This window comes from Tiliqua scincoides, chromosome 12 (assembly GCF_035046505.1).
Source record: "Tiliqua scincoides isolate rTilSci1 chromosome 12, rTilSci1.hap2, whole genome shotgun sequence".
Classification (NCBI taxonomy): Eukaryota; Metazoa; Chordata; class Lepidosauria; order Squamata; family Scincidae; genus Tiliqua; species Tiliqua scincoides.
The window spans coordinates 18,683,054-18,708,218 of NC_089832.1; the positions used below are offsets into that span (position 1 = coordinate 18,683,054).

At 49.0% G+C, this 25,165-nt stretch overlaps 1 protein-coding gene and 2 pseudogenes across 2 annotated transcripts in view; all 3 read left to right on the forward strand.

Moving 5' to 3' along the window:
- The first annotated feature begins 2,546 nt into the window (after positions 1-2,546).
- LOC136663342 (5S ribosomal RNA) lies at positions 2,547-2,666 on the forward strand (annotated as a pseudogene).
- Positions 2,667-3,043: 377 nt separating this feature from the next.
- On the forward strand, positions 3,044-3,166 carry LOC136663453 (5S ribosomal RNA; annotated as a pseudogene).
- A 6,513-nt stretch (positions 3,167-9,679) lies between these two features.
- The window catches only part of STARD8 (StAR related lipid transfer domain containing 8), an 87,909-nt gene continuing 72,423 nt past the window's right edge, over positions 9,680-25,165 (forward strand). The window contains exons 1-3 of one of the 2 annotated variants that reach the window (XM_066639910.1): positions 9,680-9,848; positions 11,170-11,269; positions 16,772-16,805. In XM_066639910.1, the coding sequence (XP_066496007.1) occupies positions 11,267-11,269; positions 16,772-16,805 (37 nt within the window). In that variant the 5' untranslated portion in view covers positions 9,680-9,848; positions 11,170-11,266. The remainder of the gene's footprint in view (positions 9,849-11,169; positions 11,270-16,771; positions 16,806-25,165) is intronic. The other variant, XM_066639908.1, reaches the window with a different exon arrangement.

Consider the following 25,165-nt stretch of genomic DNA (forward strand, 5'->3'; position numbering starts at 1 on the left):
ACCTGGTGGGTCCCGACCCACAGTTTTAGAAATACTGATCTAGCCATCCCACAGAGCTGCAGATTTAATGAAAGGGAGAAGGCAAAGCGCAGCAGAGTCCATCACTTTCTTGTTCATGTGAGAGGAGGGGTTCACTGAGCAAAAAGCCTGTGATAAGTTCCCCCCTCCATGGATAAGAATGGATAACCCTAACCCTGTTAAGTCTGCAGTAGCAAAAGCAGCAATGACTTTAAAGACCAAGACATCTGTTTCAGCAGAAGCTGTTGTGGATTCATCCATGTCATTGGATGCATCAAGTTAAATCCTTGGGGGGGGGGGGCTGCATGTACACAGGTGTGTGTGTATACACAAACATATATGCGGGCGTACAAATAAAAGTAAAACAACAGTGAATGTGCAAGAGAAAAGGAAACAAGATTGGTTTTGTAACAAACTTAAAGCAGTGCAAAATGAGAATCACAACAGATGACCTCTGATAGATCAGTCCCAGCCTAGAAAGAATTTGTTGCTCCAGGTCCAGTAATTAACTTCACATTGGCTTGAGTTATTGGCTCTGGAGCAGCCTCTGGCCCCCCCATCTTAGTGAAGCTCTGGAGCTGAAAAATGTTCCCCGAAGTGGACGCCAGGGGGCAGTACCTCTTAGAAAAACCACAGCCCATCCAGTCCATAAGGGAGAGTAGCCCTGGGGGTTTAGGATTTTCATGGATTCTTTCCCTTGCCAACCACAGCAGGCTCTGAAGAGTGCCAAAGAGTCTGTGTGGTGGGAGAGACCTGCTCCCCCAGCAAAAGTGAATGAGGTGCTCTCTTTCACGACTGGCTTCAAGGCTCACTCCTTGCCCATAGGTCTACAGAGAGCCATTCCCAGCTGCAGCCTTTTGCCGTTGTGTGTACTGTATAACCTGCTCCTTGCCTTCCTACTAATCCCTGTAGTTTTCTCCCCTGAATCCCCAAATCTTCCCTTTCTTCTCCCAGGTCCGGTCCTCTTGTTTGTTTTATTTTTCACCTTTTTATCCTGCCCTTATCTCAAGGAGCTCGGTGGCATGCATGGTTCTTTCCCTCCTTGCGTTCTCACAACAACCCTGTAAGGTGGGTGAGACTGAGAGAGAGCAACTGGCCCAAGGTTTCCCAGGAAGCTTCGTAGCTGAGCGGGGATTTGAACCTGGATCTTCCAGGTCCGAACAACATAACCACTATACCATCCTGACTCTCTTGTTAATACAAACCAGAAGCTACCACAAGAACAGAAGAGGCAGGAGGATAGACACCTAAAGCTGCCGCCTTTGAAGCAAGGCTGGCATTGTCAGCTGGGACTGGGGCTGATTCTCCAAGTCCTTGGGCAGGGCACTAAGTTGGAGACCCTGGAGATTGAGCCGGAATGCAGACTTCTGTGTGCCCGGGGTGTGCTGCTCTCTGACAGAGTCAGGCTTGCAGCCCCTGTTGGGCGCTGATGGGCTGTAGCTCCACTCTGTGATCTGGGAGTTCAAGCCAGCGATTGCCGCATTCATCAGAGCGTTCCTTGGCTTTGTGGACAGACATGGTCTGTGCAACTGTCTGCTCCCTGCTTACTATTCTCAGAACGTAAAGATTCCAGAAGTCAACATTCTTTTGTTTACTATGAAATGTGGTACGTTGGAATGTGAAGAACAGACAGGACAACCCCCCACAAAACGGCTTGGTGGGAAGGGTTGGTTTTGTGGCCTGTTGCATTTCGTGGTCACCCTGCAGACTCGATGTGTTGTGCTTGTGAGTAATTGATACGGATGTGGGATTAGCGAAACCAGAGATGTCCCACCAGCCTCCCTCGGGGAACAGCTTCCACAAGGCAGCAGGGGGGCAGCCACTGCCGGCTTCACATGCCTTCCAAATTCCTTCTGCCAAGGGCGACAGATAATCACAACCCACAATCTGCAGCAAAACCACAATTGTCTATGGCAGCAGTTCCCATGCTTCTGACTTCTGAAGTGGATGGCTTTTCACGTTGAAAAGTGAGGCATTTTTCTCTTTCCCACCTCAAAAGCAGTCTTGCTTTTAGAGTGCGTCAAAACTCTTTGCCCTCAGAGTAACCCATCTCCTGTGTTTCCACATTGGGCGCCGATGTAGGTGTGCCTTATGATTGCCAAGGAAATTAGCCCTGTGCAGTGACTCATGCAGCCCTCCCAGCTTAGGCAGGTGCTTCTGCTGCGTGGGACTAATTGAACAGTGTGATCACATCTGATGCAGAGATATGGCAGAATCAACTGTCCTGCTTGGGCTGACAGGAGGAAAAATGGACCCACAGTAACAAATCATACAGTGGGGAACCTCCTCTCTGGGACAGGGTACTATGAGCTTAAAGAAGACTTTTTTTAAAAAAAAAATTTGTTTCTTGGGGGCACGTCAATACTGCTCCCATGAGCTGCAGCCTGGAATTATTGGCCTGGTGACCAGCTCCCAACGGTGGGGTGGAGAAGAGGCATCCTGTTTGGGCTAGGATGGGATGCTGGAGGGCATCATCCACCTGGCAGGTTCTCTGTTGCAACAATTGGGCAATGGCTGTGTCATGAGCTGGGCACAGCAACTGTTACCCTGCACATGCCCAATCTCGTCTGATCTTGGAAGCTAAGCAGGGTCAGGCCTGGTTAGTACTTGGATGGGAGACCGCCTGGGAATACCGGGGGCTGTAGGCTTATACCATGATCTCGGAAGCTAAGCAGGGTCAGGCCTGGTTAGTACTTGGATGGGAGACCGCCTGGGAATACTGGGGGCTGTAGGCTTATACCGTGATCTTGGAAGCTAAGCAGGGTCAGGCCTGGTTAGTACATGGATGGGAGACCACCTGGGAATACTGGGTGCTGTAGGCTTATAGCATGATCTCGGAAGCTAAGCAGGGTCAGGCCTGGTTAGTACTTGGATGGGAGACCGCCTGGGAATACCGGGCGCTGTAGGCTTATACCATGATCTCGGAAGCTAAGCAGGGTCAGGCCTGGTTAGTACTTGGATGGGAGACCACCTGGGAATACTGGGTGCTGTAGGCTTATACCATAGTCTTTCGAGACTGAAGGTTGCCAACCATCTCCCTATACTGAACACTATCTCCTGATCTTGTCTGACCTCAGAAGCTAAGCAGGGTCAGGCCTGGTTAGTACTTGGATGGGAGACCGCCTGGGAATACCAGGTGCTGTAGGCTTATACCATAGTCTTTCGAGACTGAAGGTTGCCAACCATCTCCCTATACTGAACACTATCTCCTGATCTTGTCTGACCTCGGAAGCTAAGCAGGGTCAGGCCTGGTTAGTACTTGGATGGGAGACCGCCTGGGAATACTGGGTGCTGTAGGCTAATACCACAGTCTTTCGAGACTGAAGGTTGCCAACCAGAACCAGGGCCGGGCAACCAGCAGGTTCACCAGCAGGGGCCTTGGAGCAGCCTGTCTCCTGCAACGAAAGGACCTGAACAGGTCAAGCAGCCCCATCTTGGGAATTCGGTACCAAAAGAAATGAATTCCCAAATTCGGTACCAAAATTTCGGTACCAAAAGAAATGAATTCCCATCTTGGGAATTCGGTACCAAAAGAAATTCCCAGCCCCAGCGTAAGCCCTCAGGCGGTTTTCAGCCCCAGTGTAAATTAGCCCCTGGTGCTAGCCTAGGCTCTCACTGGGCGCCTGCTTGCAGTCTGGGTGCTGGAATGCTTTTCTTCTGCCATGTGTTGTCCATGTGACCAGCAGAGAATAACAGGGGTTGTAAATAAACACCAGACCTTCCATTGACCTCCCCCCCCCCACAGGGTCTTGCTGGTCAGCACAGCCTTTGGCATGTACAGTATGTGGCTCCTGTTCTACAGCCTCTTTTGATTCCATTTTGCCTCAGTTATTTCTGTCCCACGCATCACGTTCTCTTTCCTTCACTCTCTCTCTCCTGTGCACGGACAGTGGAAACAGACTGGAGTCTGCATTTCTTTTGCAGAGTGCCTGAAGCTGCATGCCCCAGGAGCAAAGATGTCTGCAAACTCATCTTGCTGTTGGTCTAGTAGGAGTGTTTGCTTCCATAGTGCCAGAAGTGTGAGAAGTGTTGCGCAAGATGTAAAAACAGACACAGCCCCTTGTGTGGAACTATGCAGCACCTCACAAAGGAAAGGCAATGGAGGAGGTGGGGGTGGTGAGGAGATGCATCTTTCTCTAGAGTAGAGCTGCAGTGAAGAGGGAGAAACATGAGAGCCTTGTGTCACCTTCAAGGCAAGCGCATTGGTTTCAGTGGCCCATAGTCCACTTTCATGATCCTCAGTGAGCAGGTAGATCTGCCCACCTGAGAACAGAGCCAAAGAAAGACAATGGTCAACCCTGGGCCCAAACAATCATGAAGATGTAATTGCAAGAGGCATAATTGGTGAAGTTCAAATGTATACAACGTCACTTTGCTTGACTGTACAGAAACTCCGTTGTTTCCCCCTTTCCTTTATATTTAGTAGGTTCCCGTCCCCGCCAAGCAAGGATTGCACTCCATACATTTGAGAAAAGGAATTTCCGGAGCCCAGAAAGCATCTGCCCCAAAAGATGAGTTAGTCTGAAGGTGCCACAGGACCCGTTTGTCACTCTGGAGCTGATGGGGAGCTCTTGCGGGCCCCCTTCTGATACCTGACCTGCCCACCACCCCACCCCATTTCCTCCAACTCTTGTGCCTTCACCACAACCCTGTGACGTAGCAGCCTGTGCAAGGATGGCCTTAGGAGCAGTGGAGCAAGACAGCGAGGAGAGGCTGGGCGGGGTTGTAAAAATCAGTTTTGACAGTCAGTCCTGAGGATGGAGGGACAGGACGGAGGGGGGGGCAAACGCCCAGGGGGCCCAGGTCATGACAAAACAAACTTCCTGGGGGTTGCATTTCCCCTGCGGTTTCAGTCCACTTCCAGGGCAGGTCTCTTCCCCCAGTGCATTCTGGAGACTGTGGTCTGTGAAGGGTAGTGGCTCTAACAGCCCTCCGATACCTTAACAATCTGCAGTCCCCCCAGGATGCCCGAGGGCAGGGGTTGGGAAAGAGCTGCAGTAACGGCAGCTGTCAATCAACGCTGGCCAGGAGTGAAGCCTGCATCTCTCAGGTCCAGCAAGAAGGCCTGTGAAAGGCCCTCTGGTCCAGCGTGAGGGGCGGAGCTTGGCAAGAGAACTGAACCAGGTCTTCAAGAGCTGGAATGCTTTCCATCTGGAGGGGGAGAGCCCCAGGTCCAGCCTCTCAGCAGGGCTCCCCAGAGCCAGAGCTGCCCCATTCTGATCCTGGGCCTGCCTGCCTGTTCTGCAGCTCCATCCTGGGCAGCTCCTGAAGGGAAGGAAATGCTGAGGATAGATTGTAGCCAGCAGAGCGGAGACCATCTTTGGAGAGTCTTGCTGGAAGGTAGAAGGTTCTGTCTACTATGCTGTACTGTTTATGTGCTTTTTTCCTTTTTCCTGAATCCTTTTTTGTAGATACAAAATGTTTCCATCTGCTGTTGTTGCCTCAGTGCAGTTTTTGTCATTCCGCCTTTCTCACATGCCCATCTTTTCTGGGAGAAGCCAGATTTTCCCAACAAGGATGACCAGATACAAAGAAGGACAGAGGTGGGAATTTGGCCTGGTGCAGCCTTTGAAACCTTCCATGTTGAGCTGCACCTGTCAGAACAACAACAACAGTATTTATATACCGCTTTTCAACTAAAAGTTCACAAAGCGGTTTACAAAGAAAAATCAAATAACTAAATGGCTCCCTGTCCCAAAAGGGCTCACAATCTAAAAAGATGCAACACCAGCAGACAGCCACTAGAAAAGACACTGCTGGGGTCAGAATTCCCTCTTCTATACAGTGGTTCAAAATACAGACACTCCGGCCTCCGTTGTGTCTGGTCACCTTGCAGTAGGGGAATAGAAGTGCACAGAAAGTGGATTAAAGCTATAGTGCAAAGGCCACCCAGGTCTTCTCCAAAAGCACCAATGTGCATTAGTACAATTCAAACATGGGAACGTGAAAACTTGCCCCCAGTAGCAGTTCACAAGAATTCCCAGGCCCTAGTAGTCAGCACCACCCCTTCTAGTTTAATGTGTGCCTAGAACTGGTCATCAGTGTGGGTGGATCAGACGATGCTTGGGACTGGTGAGTGGACACGAATCTGCTCACCAGTGGAGATTTATCTCCATGGAACGTATTTGTATGAAACCTCCCCTGTGTTGTGGTTCTGGCCAGGCAGGAGGAATTCTGAGCAAGGCCCTGGGATGCCAAGAGCACATTCTGTGGTTCACTGCCTGGTGTTTTGCTGTGCTTTCAAAGGAGCTGAGATTGAATTTGCCAAGCCTTTTTCTCACTGCAGAACAGTCTCTCAAACCCCTGGGCATTTCTGTTGCATGCAGCACTTGGGCTCAGGCAGAGATTAACAAAGTAAGAGGTATAGATGAAGCTCTTCAGGCCTGAAGCCAGGTCCCTGGATGAAGCAAGACCTTGGTTTGCCTGACAGACAGCAGTGAAGGGGTTATTCAATGTCCTCGGAATGGCATTTTTTCTCCCAAGCAGCACCCCCTGGCATTTCATGTGGGCAGAAGGCCTCTGCCTTTCTCTCCACTCTCCCCGATGCTCTTCCAGCGCCTCTCCTCCCTGCGCCTCCAAGGCATCCGTGCAGCATCAGCAAACTCATAAAAGAGGTTCTGTTCCCTCTATGCTAATCGGCCTGAATGTCTGCTCCACAAGGAGCCACTCTCTGCCTGGCCTCTGGGAAACAGCCGCGCCAAGCAACCAGTGGAAATTCACGGCACATCTACCTCTGCACGCACCGAAAAAGACAGTCTTAATGTTTAATGTTCACCCTTTTTTACTACCCCCTTTTCTCCTAGTAGGCATAGTACTGGCTCTGACTTGAGAGGGGGCAGTCATGTTCCAGTCGTCTGTGGTTGCCAACACATTTCATTGTCCACTTTGCAGTGGTTGGTTTTTTTATGTATCATGAGTGCAGAGAGAATGAAGGGAGGGTGTGCATTTTGGAGTGGTGCTGTGTGCCTCAGTGGCCCCTGTTTGCCAGGAACTGTTTGTGTTCTCGTCCCTGATCCTCTGAATGTTTGCCCCTCTTGTCTCTTCAACATTTCCCTTTTCCTTTTTCATTCCAGGAGGGGGTGCAGTGGAGGCATCAGCTATTACACAGCTGGTGACCTAAGGGGTGACACTTGGCCCGCTGCTGCCTCAGTCAGTCAATGGTTTTGGGGTGGCCCCAAGTCCGAGTGTAACTACAAACCAAGTAATTCGGGAGGTGGTTGTGGCGAGACCAAATGAAAACTGACATTTGGTCCTGGGGTGAAAGGGCCTGTCCATGGGGACCTGAGAAAAGCCTCTGCAGGTAATGCAGCAAGTCCTCACTTAAAGGAATTTTGTTTAAAGTTGTTTTGTTATAAAGTTGTTGATAAAAACAAGACAAGATTCCTGCATCTGTGTGGAGTTTTCAGGTTCTCCCCATGTGTGCAGAGGGATTCCTCTGGTCCAGAAAACTCACATTTATTTCAGTGTTTAATATTAGAAGTGTTTGGGGTTTTTATTTAGAAGTTTGGTGGTGTTTTTATGTGCTAGGAATGTAACTCTGGTTCATGTGTTACAAATATGCAGAGGCGTAACCAGGACTTTTGGCACCCAGAGCAATCCAGTGATGACATGGCAACCCCTGCTAATTGGGTAAGAGGCACTTTTTCAAGTGGGTGCTCCTTTTTTTAGCAGGGGGAGAGTAACTGGCCCACCTCACCCCAGCACTGTCTGTTCTGGTGGCTGTCTGCTGGTATTCATTTGCATCTTTTTAGATTGTGAGCCCTTTTGGGACAGGGAGCCATTTAGTTATTTGATTTTTCTCTGTAAACCGCTTTGTGAACTTTTAGTTGAAAAGCGGTATATAAATACTGTTAATAATAATGTTAATCATTAGCTTGCATGCGCTCCAACTGCTTGCTCTCTTGTGCGATTTTGTCTGACTGGCTGATGAGAGAGCACATGCTCTCCAATGATTTCCTGACTGGGAAGCAATTGGAGCACATGCACTGGCACCTCCCTCCTGTTGGCGCTCAGGGCATGCACCCTGTTTTGCCCTGGGGTGATACGCCACTGTAAATAGGTCCACGGTAAACTTTGTTTCGTTGTAAGTCTTTTTGCTTCAAGTTGCGGTTTCCAAGAGCCTGCCAACCACTTTAAGTGAGGACTTGCTCCCACCTCACATCGGAGACAGTTTGCTTCCTGCGAGGAGCTCAGAGCCCCCGCTCATCTCCCATGACGGTGTCCAACTGATCTCGCAACTGATCTCTGCGTTTCTCAGGGCAGCAGTAAGTTGACAAACCTCAGGGTCACTGAAGCCTGGGAAGGACAATGGATGCTCTGCGCTTGGGTTTTACAGAGCGAGGACAGGGATGCCAGGCCGCCCTCAGGCTGACAGGAATAGCTGTGCTGGCCGAAGACTGAAAGGGATGCCAGGGTCCTGTGGCTGAGGAGGGAGGGACAGCTTCCGCCTGCCTCCCAAGAAAGCTGCTGAGCCCTGTAAACAAACCGTAACATGAGACTCTGTGCTGGCAAAATGGCTGAGGACCACCCTGCGGTGCAGGTGGGGCTTTTCCAGGGGGTATACTACCTGACTGACCCATTCATGCTCAAAATAAGATGAGGTTTGGCAGAGCTTTTCTTTGTGGTGCTCCCCAGGTACTTATTGAAATGCTGCTCTTGCTTTGAGGAAGTGGAACCCATTCTTTACCTCCAGAAAGGAGAGCCTCCATGTGTAGTGGCAGTAGGCTGCTGAATATCAGTTTGGTAGGGGTGGGCAACAGCAACCTCCATGCCTGGCTTCTGGACTCCCTGGAGGCACCTGATCGATCACCACGGGGAGGAGGATGCTGAACTTGGTGAATCCACCTCGACCTGGTCCACCAGCCAGGATCTTCTGGTGTACTTAAGAATCATCCCCAAGTCTCCCCTGAAGAGGAGAGTTGAGCTGTCTCCATGTCACCTCTCTGGAGGAGTGGAAAGCCCAACCTCTTCCATTTGGCTTTTCAAGAAGATGTGGAGCTTTTGCGGCTTCTGTGCACCTGGTGCCACAGGTGGCATTTCCGGATCGTTTTCATGCTTGGAAAAAGAAACAAAAGCTGGCAAAGTAGTCTTGGGTGGCTAGAAACATAGTGCGGAAAGGTTTTCACAAACTGTCAAAGACCCTTTTGCAGAGATGCTTCCTCCCTGCAGAACTGGGGCATTGCGATTGTCCAGCAGCTCAGAGGCTCCTGAACGGCAAACAGCCCTTTTGCACAACTGAGTCACTGGCATGCATTTATTTCTCTCTTTATTTGGGGGGTGGGGTGTATCACAACTGGAGGGGTGGGAGGCATCTTGCTGTCAAGGCCCAAGACCATCTTGGGGGGACTTGGATTTCAGATGCTCCAAATGCGTTCCTGCCCCTGGAAGCCTGATGCCTTGGAAAGATTCCTCCAGGCTCTTTCATTCGGTCTTTCCCCCTCCCGGCATCCTGAATGGTGCATTTAAAGAGAGAGGAAGGAGAGCCTGCAGCCTTTTTAAAAACTTGTAATGTTTGGGGAATTTCAATTGGCACCCAGGCCTATTTCTAGCCAACGGAATAACGGTGCTGGATTTGAATTGCAGGACCGCCTCCTTCTCCTTCGTCTCTCCCCCCCCTGCCTAGGCAGTCACAGCTGCTGCTCTGTCTCGCTCTCTGTGCAGCAGCCCTCTGCTGCAGGAGGGAGGTATGCATGGACCTGATGGGGAGAACACTACTCAGGGTTGGGGAGTCCTCCGAATCCTAGCTGCATCCCCCTGTTTGCCTCTAGGGCGGGACCAGACACATCATGCCATTCCTGGATTTTTTCTGGGCTTGCTTCAAAAGGGCAAAGGTAAGGATCTTTCCATACATCATTGCTTTGTGTTGACTGCAGACTCTCCAGTGTGTCAGCGATGACAAGAAGGTGTGTGTTGTCATGTCCCTGAGGCTCCCTGTCTGCTTCATGTTCTGTTCATTTACTCAGCAACAGCCTGTTCTTCTCTGGTTTCTGAAGCAGGCGTGCAAGGAGACTGACCAGAAGTCTTGTCTCTGTAACTTGAACATATACCTAATGGAACCTGTTTATAACACAACCAGTGGATTGTAAGATTTTCAAGCATTACAGTTTAAGTTCAGCGTGAACGTAGACAACGAGAAAACTAAAACCTAAACCGTTCAACTCACAAGTGTCTCAAACAGCAGAACTTTTCATCCTGTGATGGGGTCTGATGACTCTTGTAGGGCAGCTGTCACTTGAAGATGGTTTTTACAGGCTGGAGGAAGAGTGGCTCATGGGGGTGGGTGGAGAAGAAGCTGTACTTTAGCATTCCTTGTCCATGTGCGTGCCTTGCACGTACACCCATGGGCACAAGAGACATGGGAATGTGCCGCCTCTTGTGCAGACATTTAACCTCTACAGCCCCAGAAGATGGGCTAAAATTAACAAAAACAACCACAGATAATTCTAGTTTGTATGTGTTGCAAATTAACTGCTTAAATTCTCTCTGTTTTCTCTCCAAACCAAAAGCAAAGTAAGAGCATAATAGGAACAGCACTTTACTAGGAAAGGTGATCTGTAAATAGGGGCAATCTAAGCATATGAGACTGTGGATCACTTTATGGGAAATAATATGAAGAGAGCCTCCTAGTTAGTTGCTGGTGCCTGATGCTGAATACAGCCTGATGCTGTAAGCCAGAGCTTACAGGCGCTGGCTGGCAGCTGCACTTCAGACCTTTCCCAGACCTACCTGGAGATGCTTCCAGGGCTTCCACCTCCATACTGAGCAGGTGCACTATCACTGAACTGCAGCCACATCTCCAAAGTTTTGACTTGAACAAGTCTAGGGAGGGGGGCTGCATCTTGCATCTTGTCCAAACACTGTGTGTGGCTCCTTGTAGGAATTTCTGTCCAGCCCTGGAATTTGTGGCTCCTGAAGTGTGCAGAGGAGTTTTTCTTCACCCTTGAGCAAGAACAGTCTTACCAGGGACTATTAGAGAAAGGATTCCAATTCACTGGCTGAGATTGCTAGGAATGCCAGAAGAGCTTCACCCCATCACTCTTGTGGGAGACTGAGCCAGATCTCTCCCCCCCCCCCACCTTTCTGCTACAGTGATGTTTCCAGATTTTTTATTGGATTTTTTTTCTTGCTTTATCTTTCATTGCTTGTTTTCAGCCGCTTCAGAGCTTTCAGGAGAGGCTGGGCATCAGTGCATTAAACCCAATCACAGAAATAACGAGGAGGTTTCCAGGCTTTGCCATGGCGAGCCCAAATGGTGAGTTTGGGCCATGTTCTCCCGAAGCACTTTTCTAACCCTCTTTGTTCTTCAGTAATTGCACAGTGATTACTCAGTTGTCATGGTGAATCCAGCACTCTATAATAGGCTGGAAACCTTCTGGCTTGTGCAGGAGAGTAGCAGGCACCTGTTGTCCAGCGCCTGTGTGTCACTAGTGCCAAGCAATGCAGCTCCAGTCTCTTCACGCTCATACCATTTTGTGCAGTTCTGCCTGTTTGGGGCAAAGTGGTTGAAGTGCATGAGGGGCATCAGTTTGGAGAACATGCCAGGGGCCGGGTGGGTTGAACTGGGCCCTGTGCCGCCACCAGGCTATGAATTTCCTCTATACCTTAGAACCCTGATAGGCAGGTTCAGCTGTTCATCATAAGAGCTGTGCCCAGGCTGCAGCCCTGGGTCCCTTTTACTTGGGAACAAAGTTCTCCTGAAATCAGTGGAGCTGCCTTTTGGGTAAACGTGGGTAGGACCAGGTTGTCTAAGCAGCACTGGGACACCGCACTTGTTCTCCTGTCTTGGAACTGAAAGGCAGGTCCATTTGCTATTTTCCTAGGCTGTCTTCTGCTTAGGACTTTCCCCTCTTCCATGCTGTTTGTTTCCAGCCTGACAAACAAAATGTGCTGCTGCTGGACCTCTGCCCTTTTTCCTCCCAGGGTCAGACACAATTTTTTCCTGCTTGCTTTTTAATGGAAAAAACGACAAAATTCTGGACTTGGAGGCTGCCTCTGACTTACCCTGCCCTTTGGGAACACTCTAGTGGAAGGAATGTTTCTTGCCTTCAATCGACCATCTGTTTGCACGACTTTGTCTGTTGAGAAGATTCACAATACGCGTGTCCTCAGCAGAGAGTTCGCTGTCACTATTCACAGGCCGGGCTTTATTGTGGTGCGAGATTGTGGTTGCTTCTACAGTAGAGCCCTTTGGGTGTAGCTGAGGCATTGCTTTGCTGCAATTAACAGGGAGGGGAATTAAAATGGACGTTCCACACAGAACCAGTGTAATATGTATGTATGTATGTATTTATTTTAATGCGTTTTTACCCCACCTTTCCCCCACTGCTGTGCATGCCCAGAGCAGATTATCCAGCATGTCTTTCTCCCAGGTCAAGGTCCCTCGATAATATTCACTGGCAAGTTTGTCCCATTTAGCTAAAGTCCTTTACAGTCTGAATTTAAAGTTTCCTGTTGGCGAGTTCTGTCCATTTTGCTTCTTCCTATTGGTTGCATCTGATGAGTGATGCATAGCCACTTAATTGTCCCAATACCAGTTTCTGTTCCTGTGGGGTTGGGGAGGAGAGGCTGAAAGTACCAGCAACTATATATTATTTTTCTTGTCATTTTTCTTGTAAAATAGTCCTTTTCCACTATGAAAAAGTGAGAAAAGATAATAATGAAATTGGCACTTAAAGCCTTTCCCAGCACAGGAACAGAAAATGATATTGGAAAAGCTTCTTGAAGGATAATTAAGAGATGATTCACACTAATCCTTCATCCAGAGTCAGAGCGAAGCAAGACACTGGGCATGACTGACCTGCAATCAGGAAGTGTTAACTTAAAGGTACAGAAGTGATGCAAAGACTTGGTCATGCTTGTCCAAGCTGACAGGCTGCTGAGAGATTGCGTATTTCTGCAGAAAAGAAAAAGGTCGCCACAAATCAGGTCAGGAAAAAGAGAGACCCAGAATACCAAACTGCATCCATTTGACAGGGATGCCACCTGGATTATTATTATTATCATCATCAACATCAACAGTATTTATATACCGCTTTTCAACTAAAAGTTCACAAAGCAGTTTACAGAGAAAAATCAAATAACTAAATGGCTCCATAAAAATTCTCCATAAAATGAGTGAATGGAAGTGTAGCAATTCCAGAGAAGAAAGGTGTCTGTGGAAGCATCTTTGGACTTGATCCGGGAATCTCTTCAGCAGTGCTGCTTCTAGATGGGGGCACTGTTTTCTGATTGTGGGGGTGTGGGGCAGGACAGTGGTCAGTGCTGGAGAAAGACACAGGACTTTCTGAGACCGCCTGAAACGTGGAGAGAAAGAGCAAGGAACAAGTGGGCCACTGCCTTTTCCTGCATTCCATCCTTAAGTCCACAAGCTCCAGGCAGGAAGGAAGGTCTCCAATGGCCTGTGAGAAAGTGGAGTTCACTGTGAGGATGACATTCCAAAGCTCTTCATCCAGGGTCTCCTGAGACTTCAGGGGCAGCCTCCCCCTGTGTATGTAGGCAGAAGATCTTCAAGGCCTGGAGCGCACCATCCTGTGCACATTTTCTCAGAAGTAGGTCCGCGGAGTTCAGCTCCCACTCCCATGATTTGAGTCCTAGAATCGTAGCCTTGTGGTTCAGCTTTCTCTCAAGTTGTTGGGAGGAATATTCCACGGACATGGCCCACCTTTTTTGTCCAGCCCCTTGCTGTGCCTTGGCTCATTGGGGCACAGCATTCCATTGGGGCACTTGGTCTTAGGAGGGCCTCTCCTTTGGTTCTCAGCTTCAGATTCAAACACGTGAGCTTTCTCTTTTCCCTGTTGCGGTAGCTTTTAAGTAGTGGAAGCAGGACAAATGCCACTCTCTGTGCCAGGGGCATCGGACCAACTCCCGGAGATGCAAGGAAATTGCATACACAGCTGCTCTCCACCATCAAAGGGAAGAATGTTGCCTTTATGAGGGAGGGAGCTGAAAACTGGTGTGTGTGTGTGTGTGTGTGTGTGTGTGTGTGAGAGAGAGAGAGATCACAGCAAGAAGATTCCTCAATCAGGAAGTTTCTCATAGTATGGTACAGAGCTTCTGAAAGTTGACTGTTCTGGTTTGCTTGTCACTTTGTCAATTGTCAGACTCTACTTAAATTACAAGATATAAAGCCGGCAGGGGGAGAAGAAAAGACTCTGGCCAAGCACACATCTTTGCTATGATGGCCATGTGTGCATTGTCCTATTGCACATGCCTGCGTGTGAGGACTCTGGGGCCTGCTCAGGGAAAACACCCAGCTTCTGTAGGGCCCTGCCTGTTCCTACAGAGTCTCACTTTTGCTCTGCCTGAACTGAGAAGAACAAAACTGAGTCCCCCCCTTCTCTGCAGCGAAAGGTCTGCGCTGGAGGATCAGCTGTCTTTCAGGAAAGCTTTTTATACGCCTTGATTGATCGTGGTGGTGGCAGAATTAGTAGTTTGGTAAACATGTCTAGCTGTGAAGGCTGCTGTGTGGACACAAATATTGGGGCAACTGAGGTGCTCTGTGAAAGCAGCTGACACCATTTTGCAAGGTTCATTTGGCAACGGCGGCTTGTGTGTATGTGAAGTCCCATATTGCAATACTCCAATTAACACTAAAAGCAAATGAGAGTGTACCGGTAAATGAAAAGACAAAAAATTGAGCATCAGGTGTGTCTCTCTGGAGAGCATGCCCACAACCAAGGTGCCTCAAACCGAAAAGGCCCTTTCAACCAAGGTGCCTCAACCGAAAAGGCCTTTGCCACCCACCTCACCCCAGAGGACGGTTGCTGGACACTGCTGGACACGGTTGCTGGACACTGCACCTTTAAAAGGCAGACCCAGAAGGACTCAGTCCTGGTCCCATTCCCCTCCCTGGAGGAAGCGGTTTCCTTTTGCAACAAGATCCTGTGTGCCTGATTGAGCCTCCTCAGGGGTAGGAACAGTCCTAGGCCCACAGGAACCCATATGGAGAAACAGTTAAGCTGGGCTTATTATTTGACCAATCAGGTTTTCTGCCCATTGCCTCTCTGGTCAGTTGCATGCAATAAATAATTAAGTTGTTAGAAGGAGACAAGGCATTGCAAGTGGCTTCCTCTAGAAGGGGCACCTACAGCAAGATGAGTCGTCTGAAAGTGAGCTGGGCACTCAGGCAGTTTTCTGTGGGCGTGGGTGGTTCTGTAGGCTCTGCCCTGTGGGGCAGTCCGGGTTAAAACCAACACTTTGCATTATGTTCTGAAATGGGCAGGAGGCCTCTTATGCAGTTTAAGAGCTTGTGGACTGTGTCCTGTCCAATCAGGCTTGGTCAAAGGTCTGGCCGCTCTTTTCTGGGCAATTGAAGTGGTCTTCCACTGCCTCATTTATTTGTTCAGGGACTGTTGAATGTACTATATCTATTTACTGCCTCTCTTCCTTCGCATTCAAGGTGGCAGGTACATTTAAAATATTAGAAGGAAAATGACGAAGCACAGTGGGCCAGTGCTGGTCTGTTCTGGAGCTGATGTGGGCTGCTTCTAGTAACAAGTCTGTGTGTGTGTGTAAAGCATTGTGGCAGCTAGAGGGCCATGAGAGGCAAGAAAAACGTCCCCAGGGAAAGAGCAGGAAATGAAACAAGTAGTTTCCCTGCTGGGCGGTCAGGCTGCTGGAAGGCAAGCGTGAGATCGAGAAGAAGCTCATGTCCTTTGGCAGGGTTGCAAAGCTGAGCTGTGGTGCATTCCAAGGCATCAGTGCGTTCAAGGCAGCTCACAAGTGGCACCCAGTGGCTGGAAGGTCCCCTAGCAATTGGGAGGGGGCTTTTTTTAGGGACTTCCCATGTGAGTATAAAGAACATCAGCAAATTGCTTGCTCGCCCCCACCACCCTTGTGTTGCCTGCTTGTAGATATGGAATTCAGAGGTTCAGCTGTGCGTTCCATCTACTTGTAAGGTGGTCTCCATGCATGCTCTGTCGTGGTGCCTCCAAGATCAAAGCGGCTCTCCCCAGTAATATTCACCAGTGCTCAGCCTCTGTCACCTTTTCTTTGGTGTTCTTGTCCCTGTTTTAAAAACAGGGTGCTTGAGAGTTCTGAAGTGCCACAAGGGCCCCTGGTCAGCTTGTCGTTAGCAGGCTCCTGCTTCTACAGAAGGGCAGCTTGGTGTCTCACTGCTCACTGGAACAGTCTGTCAGAGCAGGTCTGCTGAAAAATGCACACCTGTCCAGGCACAGTCTTTAACTGCGGCAAGTGAATTTCCTTCAGTGGAGCCAATATCGGGCGCCAGGACTGCTCACCACAGCAGACCCTGGGACGTCGGTTTCCAGGAGACATGGAGGTTTTATTTTCCACTTTGGCTTCCACCTTTTGCAAACTGCCCACTGGTCTGCCCACTTCTTTGTCCTGTTGCCTGATGAAAGCATGCTTTAGCTGTCCCTGTGTGTTTCTGAGGGAGGTGAGGGGATTCCTCCTCATTTATTTAGCTCCTCTTTGTTCATGGAAATGTGAACACAAGTGCTGCAAAGATGCTCCTGTTGGTCAGTGCCCCCAGTCAGATAGACTGCTGCCTGTGTTCATGGCACAGTGTGAGGAGCATTTGTCCACAGAAACCTTTCTGTAATAATGGCTCCAAAAAATTGTGTCTGGAATATGGTTTTTTTTTTTTTCTTTGCAAACTTCTTGTGGTTGAAAAGTGGTATATAGGAGTAGAAGAATTGCTGTGCATAACTGAACTTGAATCTGCAGCCGTCTGGAAGATTTGAATGTATCCTGAGAACTTTGCATTGCTTATTTTTCTTTTTTCTTTTTACAGTGTTTCACATTCCTAGAAGGCAAGAAGGATGCAGGTAAGCTACAATTGCATCTTGATTCCTTAATTTCCAGGACTGGGTTTATTTGGGGTTTTTGAAAGCAAACTCAAATGAAAACAAACTACACACCGAGGTGACTTCTCTATGCCAGCAACTTTCAATGTTTTTTTCTCAAAGCTCAACAACCTCTGTGATCTTTGCCTCTTGTGATGTCACTTCTGGGAGACTCTTCCAGGTTTAGTGGCTCTGTTTCCAGGGCAACTGTCTATCCCTCTTCCTCCACCAGCTCTGCAAACAGAGGAAGAGAGACAGATTGTTCATTACTATAGTAGTTGCCCTAGATATATAGCTGCAGAACCCGTAAGAGGGAGGAGTTGTCACTCAAGGTCACCTGGTCAGGTTTCATGACTGAGTGGGGAGTGGAACGCAGCTCCCCCCACTCCTAATCCAGCACTCTAATCACTGCTCCACACTGCCTCTTAATGTAGTGTGATCAGGAACAGAATACGGTACATGTGTTCTCTGCTTGTAGTTTGTTGGCAGTGGGGATGGTGAAGTCAGTGCTTCATTTAGAGAGAGAGGGAGTGAGAGAAATGGTGAGCTTTTCATGTGTGTGGGAGGTGTGGTTACACTCTGTAAACCTGTTTATTTGTTGTGTGTGGAATGGCAGCAGCCTGTGGTTTATCTGTGGTGAGAGGATGTCACTCTGTCTATGCTCAGAAGAACTCTTCATTGTTACTTCGCCGTTTCTGCTTAAGAATTCTGTGTGGGGAATCCTCTGAATGATTTTAGGCTGGTTGCTTATTGCTGTGCCTCTGTGTTCCTCAGCCATATGAGGGGACCAGTGTACTCTAAAAGCAATATGGTGCATGTGTGAATTTAACTTACTGTGTGGTTTGTGCTTGCCTTGCTCCTCTATCACTGGAGCCATCTTTGTCCATTCACTTTTAGTTTTCCTTTTCTGCCTGTGGCAGAGGGGTACGTGGTCTGTGTTGGTCGTACGTTTTACTCCACTCCAAATCCCATCCTCCGATATCCAGGGGGGTTCTCTGTTCTCCTCTGTGCAATATTGAGGGGCATGTTGTTGGCAACCTTCAGTCTCGAGAGATTATGGTATCGCGCTCTGAAAGGTGGTTTTGGAACATCGTCTAGTGTGGCTGAAAAGGCCAATTCGGGAGTGACAATCCCTTCCACACTGGGTGCATAAGAACATAAGAACATAAGAACAGCCCCACTGGATCAGGCCATAGGCCCATCTAGTCCAGCTTCCTGTATCTCACAGCGGCCCACCAAATGCCCCAGGGAGCACACCAGATAACAAGAGACCTCATCCTGGTGCCCTCCCCCACATCTGGCATTCTGACTTAACCCATTCCTAAAATCAGGAGGTTGCGCATACACATCATGGCTTGTACCCCATAATGGATTTTTCCTCCAGAAACTTGTCCAATCCCCTTTTAAAGGCGTCTAGGCTAGACGCCAGCACCACATCCTGTGGCAAGGAGTTCCACAGACCGACCACGCGCTGAGTAAAGAAATATTTTCTTTTGTCTGTCCTAACCCGCCCAACACTCAATTTTAGTGGATGTCCCCTGGTTCTGGTATTATGTGAGAGTGTAAAGAGCATCTCCCTATCCACTCTGTCCATCCCCTGCATAATTTTGTATGTCTCAATCATGTCCCCCCTCAAGCGTCTCTTTTCTAGGCTGAAGAGGCCCAAACGCCGTAGCCTTTCCTCATAAGGAAGGTGCCCCAGCCCCGTAATCATCTTAGTTGCTCTCTTTTGCACCTTTTCCATTTCCACTATGTCTTTTTTGAGATGCGGCGACCAGAACTGGACACAATACTCCAGGTGTGGCCTTACCATCGATTTGTACAACGGCATTATAATACTAACCGTTTTGTTCTCAATACCCTTCCTAATGATCCCAAGCATAGAATTGGCCTTCTTCACTGCCGCCGCACATTGGGTCGACACTTTCATCGACCTGTCCACCACCACCCCAAGATCTCTCTCCTGATCTGTCACAGACAGCTCAGAACCCATCAGCCTATATCTAAAGTTTTGATTTTTTGCCCCAATGTGCATGACTTTACACTTACTGACATTGAAGCGCATCTGCCATTTTGCTGCCCATTCTGCCAGTCTGGAGAGATCCTTCTGGAGCTCCTCACAATCACTTCTGGTCTTCACCACTCGGAAAAGTTTGGTGTCGTCTGCAAACTTAGCCACTTCACTGCTCAACCCTGTCTCCAGGTCATTTATGAAGAGGTTGAAAAGCACCGGTCCCAGGACAGATCCTTGGGGCACACCACTTTTCACCTCTCTCCATTGTGAAAATTGCCCATTGACACCCACTCTCTGCTTCCTGGCCTCCAACCAGTTCTCAATCCACGAGAGGACCTGTCCTCTAATTCCCTGACTGTGGAGTTTTTTCAGTAGCCTTTGGTGAGGGACCGTGTCAAACGCCTTCTGAAAGTCCAGATATATAATGTCCACGGGTTCTCCCGCATCCACATGCCTGTTGACCTTTTCAAAGAATTCTATAAGGTTTGTGAGGCAAGACTTACCCTTACAGAAGCCATGCTGACTCTCCCTCAGCAAGGCCTGTTCGTCTATGTGTTTTGTGATCCTATCTTTGATGAGGCATTCCACCATCTTACCTGGTATGGATGTTAGGCTGACCGGCCTATAGTTTCCCGGGTCCCCCCTCTTTCCCTTTTTAAAAATAGGCGTGACATTTGCTATCCTCCAATCTTCTGGCACTGTGGCCGTTTTGAGGGACAAGTTGCATACCTTAGTCAAGAGATCTGCAACTTCATTCTTCAATTCCTTAATAACCCTTGGGTGTATGCCATCAGGGCCCGGTGACTTATTGATCTTTAATTTATCAATGAGGTCTGAAACATCTTCTCTTTTAACCTCTATCTGACTTAACTCCTCGGTTAGGAGGGGCCGTTCGGGCAGCGGTATCTGCCCGAGGTCTTCTGCGGTGAAGACAGATGCAAAGAACTCATTTAATTTCTCTGCCATCTCTAAGTCTCCTTTTATCTCCCCTTTCCCTCCCTCACCATCCAGAGGGCCAACCGCTTCTCTGGCGGGTTTCCTGCTTCTAACATATTTGAAGAAGCTTTTATTATTCCCCTTAATGTTGCTGGCCATGCGTTCCTCATAGTCTCGCTTGGCCTCCCCTATCACCTTCTTACATTTCTTTTGCCACAGTTTATGTTCCTTTTCATTCTCTTCATTAGGGCAAGACTTCCATTTACGGAAGGAAGCTTCCTTGCCCTTCACAGCCTCTCTAACTTGGCTGGTTAGCCATGCGGGCACCCTCCTGGATTTAGTGGAACCCTTCTTTCTTTGCGGTATACACCTCTGCTGGGCCTCTATTACTGTTGTTTTAAGCAGCCTCCATGCACTCTGGAGAGACTGGACTCTTTTTACCCTCCCTTTCAACCTCCTTCTAACCAGCCTCCTCATTTGAGGGAAGTCCGCCCGTCGGAAGTCAAGGGTGCAAGTGCAGTCTGACCCTGGTTTGTCTCCCTGGCTATGGGCCTTCCTTCTTTGCCTCAGACTGTTGGCCAAGTGTCTCTTCAAACTGGGAAAGGCCATGCTGCACAGCATGCCTCCAAGCGGGCCGCTCAGAGGCCAGGGTTTCCCACCTGTTGAGGTCCACTCCTAAGGCCTTCAGATCCCTCTTGCAGATGTCCTTGTATCGCAGCTGTGTTCTACCTGTAGGGCGCTTTCCTTGCACGAGTTCTCCATAGAGGAGATCCTTTGGGATCCGGCCATCATCCATTCTCACGACATGACCGAGCCAACGCAGGCGTCTGTTTCAGCAGTGCATGTAAGGGAGGCATACATCACTGTTCTGTTGCCTGTCTGCAAGGAGCATGTTGTGCTCCATGAACTCAAATGCCAACGGACAGGCTTCCTGATGGTACAGAAGGGCTCATCCCATTGCAGGCAAATGTGAAAGGCACGGCTGATGGCTTCTGTGGCCAGGAAGCCTCTTGGGGTTGGGGGCATGACCTGCTTCTCCCCCTCCCACGCATTCGCTGAACTTGTGAGACAGGGTTGTCCGAAAGCAGGCGGAGGCTCCTGTCACACAGAAAAGGGAAGAAAGATATTCTTCATTTTGCCCACACTGCTTAATTTCATAAGACTCAATCATGTTCCAGCCTTAGTCATGATATTGTCAACTAGAAAGTTCCAAGTGCTTGTCAGAAACCTGTTCCAGCCCAGATCATTTGGGTTGTCGTGTTCTGCACCTTCACCGCGTAATGCAAAGTTAGCCGTGCCAACCTGTCCACTTTTCCCAGAAGAGGCTGCTCTCTGCTTTTTTTCCAGCCAGCCCTGGGACTGCAGTGATCCCCCTCCCTGCCCTGCCCACAGCCTGCCCTTCCTGCCCAAGGTAATATTTCCCTTCCCTTTCACTTCCTCAGTGTCAGTCGCCCAGTTGCCCCTCTGCAGTTGCTGGGGTAAACAGGAAGGCAAGAATTCAAAAGCACACACAGCTGGCTGGTGACTTGCATGTGGATGCATCTCATTTTCAGGGCCAGGCTTTGCAATGAGGCCTTTTAGTTTCCTTTTTGCCCATGGAGGCCCACTGACAGCTTGTGCCCCACTCAGGTCTGTGGAGTCAGAGGTGCCTGTCACCTTCTCAGCTGCTGGGAAGGCCTTTTTGAGCTCAGCTCTTGGTTCAAGATAATGCCCGCCCTTGGGGTGGTCCTGGCATGGAATCCATTCCTCTGAAGCCCCAGATATGGAGGGGGTTTTGCCTCCTTGTTTCTCAAGGAAATAATTCAACAGTCACACCAAGCAAAACCTAAAATTACCCTTCTTAGTCTAAAAGTGTTGAACCGAGTTGGACTGAAGCAACTTCCATTTTCAGGGCACCAGCTTTTTTCCATTCTGTATCTCTCCCCCACCCACAATTTCTTTAGCGGTGTAGCATGGTTGTTGCAACCGCTCTTTTTTAAGTGGAGGCAAAGTCCTCAGGAAAGAATGAACTGCATATGCAACACAACTCAGGAAGAAGAAAATGTATTGCACAGGTGGGTATTTATTGTCCAAATTTAGGTACTTCTTTCCTAGCCCCAAAGCACTTGCACACAGAAACCATAAGCTGAAACCTGATATCAATTAAATTGGAACACCACACTAAAACAGAATTTATCATTTTCTATGCAGTGTTTCTCAAATTGTGGGTCGGGACCCACTCGGTGGGTCGTGAACCAATTTCGGCTGGGTACCCATTCATTTTAATATTTTATTTTTAATATATTAGACTTGATGCTACCATGGTATGTGACTGCATTTGGGGAAATGTTACAGACCTGTACTTTTAACAGGCTACTCTGTGTATTCTTTTAACAATGATAGTAAATGGGACTTACTCCTAGGTAAGTGTGGGTAGGATTGCAGCCTAGGATTAAAAAGCTTCCTGCTTGATGATGTCACTGCTGGTCATTACATCACTTCTGGTGGGTCCTGACAGATTCTCATTCTAAAAAGTGGGTCCCAGTTCTAAATGTGTGAGAACCACTGAGAGAGAGACTAATAAATGCCAGGCAGAGCAGCAGGAAATTTAAGTAAATAAAAACATGGGGGGGGGGGGGAGATTGGAAGTCAGAAACTCTTACCAATTACTGTAAGCCTCTCAGAAAATCATTCAGGTACATTCCAATCCACCACCTGCCTACCCTGCCTTGGGTGTTTCATAAAGGTCTGGTTCAGATGACACTCTGTCACCAGATCTGTCATGATTAAAGATCTGCATGTGACCCGAATGCACAGTCCTGCCCGCCCATTGTGGCACCCATGCGCAAGTGGATGAGGTGTGCTCTCTCATGAGTTTGTCCTTGATTTCACTGGACCAAGCAATGAAGTCTCATCCGAACCAGTCCAAGAGTGAAATGGGGAATAATGACATGTGGGCATAAGAAGAGGCTGCCCCCGCTAAATGACACCCCCCCAAAAATGGTCATTGGCACTTGTGGCACCTGGCTTCTGGCATTCTTTAAAAGAGTGAGGCTGTGTTTTTACAACAATGTGGTAACCTGGACAACTTACTCAAAACGGGAAGGAAAACTGAAACTCATTAAGCTTCTGGCTATTTCTAACCCTCTTGCTGCTGCTTCACCCATCCTGTGACAAGAGGGAGTCTCCATTCTGTGTAATCTGTGTGGTTAGCCATGTGCTGGTGAGTCATTCTCAGGGGTTGTGTCCCTGGCGCCTGTATTAAGAATACTGCTGCCCAACATCAATGTCCCTGACCTCAGGGTTTAAGGAAAGCCTGTCGTGGCTTGAAGTTGACCCTTTGGTCCAGTCTGTTTGATCACAAAGGTCTGTTGGTTGTAGCTGCAGAGTGTGACTCCGGGCTCCTTTTGTGCAGCACCTCGGAAAGGGGTGCAGGGGGAAAACCTTTGTACTTGGGGGGGGGGGAGAGAATTCCTGCATATTCTTTGCATTTGACTTGAGAAGGGGAAAGGAAAGGGTGGCTTTTCATCTTCAAGATGCTGGTTTTCAAATGATGGCTCCTTCTCTAGCTTCCCAATACACTTGGCAAGGTTTATCTTACTAATCCTCACCCTACTCCTCTCTTCTGTGATGTGGTCCTAGGACATTGGTGCACTATTGGGGGCTGAGCGGAAATGTCACTTTTTGTCACTTTTCTTGGGATCTTCCTCTGCTCTTGCCCTCAACAAATGTCAAATTCAAACACCTTTAACAAATCAACAACACCTGTCAGAGTCAGCTGAGCATTCCCCTGAGCTCACCGAAGTTTTAGTTGGTTGGCAACCTTCAGTCTCGAAAGACTATGGTATAAGCCTACAGCACCCAATATTCCCAAGTGGTCTCCCATCCAAGTACTAACCAGGCTTGACCCTGCTTAGCTTCCAAGATCAGGCATGGCATTTTATCTTAAGGAGTCCAGGACAGAGTTCATGTACAACAACTAACCGTGGTTTGAAAAGAACAAGAAGGGTGAACTTTGGGTTCCCTTCCTTTGTTGAGGGGGTGTCATAAGTGGTGCCTCCGGTTAGCAGAGCTCACGAGAGGACAACTTCTTGTGGACATGTGTGTGGTTTGAACTGGCAGGTTTCTGGGGTGTGTGCAGAAGGCACCAAAGGAGAGAATCATCCACCTGGCTCTGTTCCCCAGGAGAGCAAGGTGCCAAAGGTGGCTCACAGCTTTAGGGTGATGGGGTCAATTTGAGGGCCTCATGCACCTCATTCAGCAGCTGATGCTCATGTGACCGGTGTGACGAGCAGAGCCTCTTTGCCGGTGGGCCCTCCCACCAGTCTCTGAGTCTGAATGACCCTAAAGTGGGGCTCCCAGAAGCAGTTGGTGGTGATGGAATCATGCCACCTACTCTTGGGTGCCTCACTTCATGGCAGCTGCCATTGGTGCTAGAACCACCACTGCCACCCATCCTAGTAAATGGGGGAGTGTGGGAGTTGGGGGACCCCTGAAAAAGGTTTTGCATTGGGTCCTGCAGCTCTTGAGGCGGCCTGTATGGCCCATTCTAATGATTTTCAGAAATTCACATGGCAGTGACATCAACACGATGACTCTGCACAGCAAAGCAAAAGTATAAAAAGGGAAACCTTTAAAAATGTGTAACTCAGGAGAGTTCAAACTTTCCAGAAAGCGGTCATGGGGAAACTATGTCTCACAGGAAGCACCAAGGGCAGGCCACCAGTTGCCAAACTTCTCATTTCTGATTTGGGAAGAACCAGAACGCTGGCCAAGTCCTCTACCATAAAACCTGAAGAAAACGTAATTTCCGCCTTGCTGGCTCTCTAGAGAGCCTTCACAGAGTTGCACTTCAGGCCCTGAATCTCCCCCCCTCCCACATTTCCTAGAGATGAGAAGCACTTGAACCTCAGAATGTCCCGAAAGAGGTGTCAGCACAGCCACAGCTTCCACTGAGTGAAGGTCTGAAATGGACCTGCAATACTGGATCAACAACAGAGCAGTGAAGACCCTGGCCCAGAGCAGTGCTCCACCACCCTCTGGGCCAAAAAAGAAGACACCAGCACTCCATCGCCTGCATATATTGTGTTGCATAAGTAGCAATGCTTAATGTGCCTTAAAAGGAGGTTGCATTTGCCCCAGTTCTATGCAAGCTCAGGAAAAAGGGCCGCCCGCCACACTAGGTGCAGAATTCAGTGTCTTAATGAGAATGAATGGGCTGGAGATGGAGATGGGGGGCTGGGGATGGAGCAAAGGAGCAGAACCCCCCACCCTGGGACTGGCTCCGCCACACTCTTGGGCCTCTGTCCCCAGCAGCCCTTCACACTTTCCGCTCTGCCTTTTTCCGCAGGCCGTGGAGGTTCTGGATTCTGCCCCTTTTCCCTGAGCTTGAACAGAACCAGGGCCAAAGCAC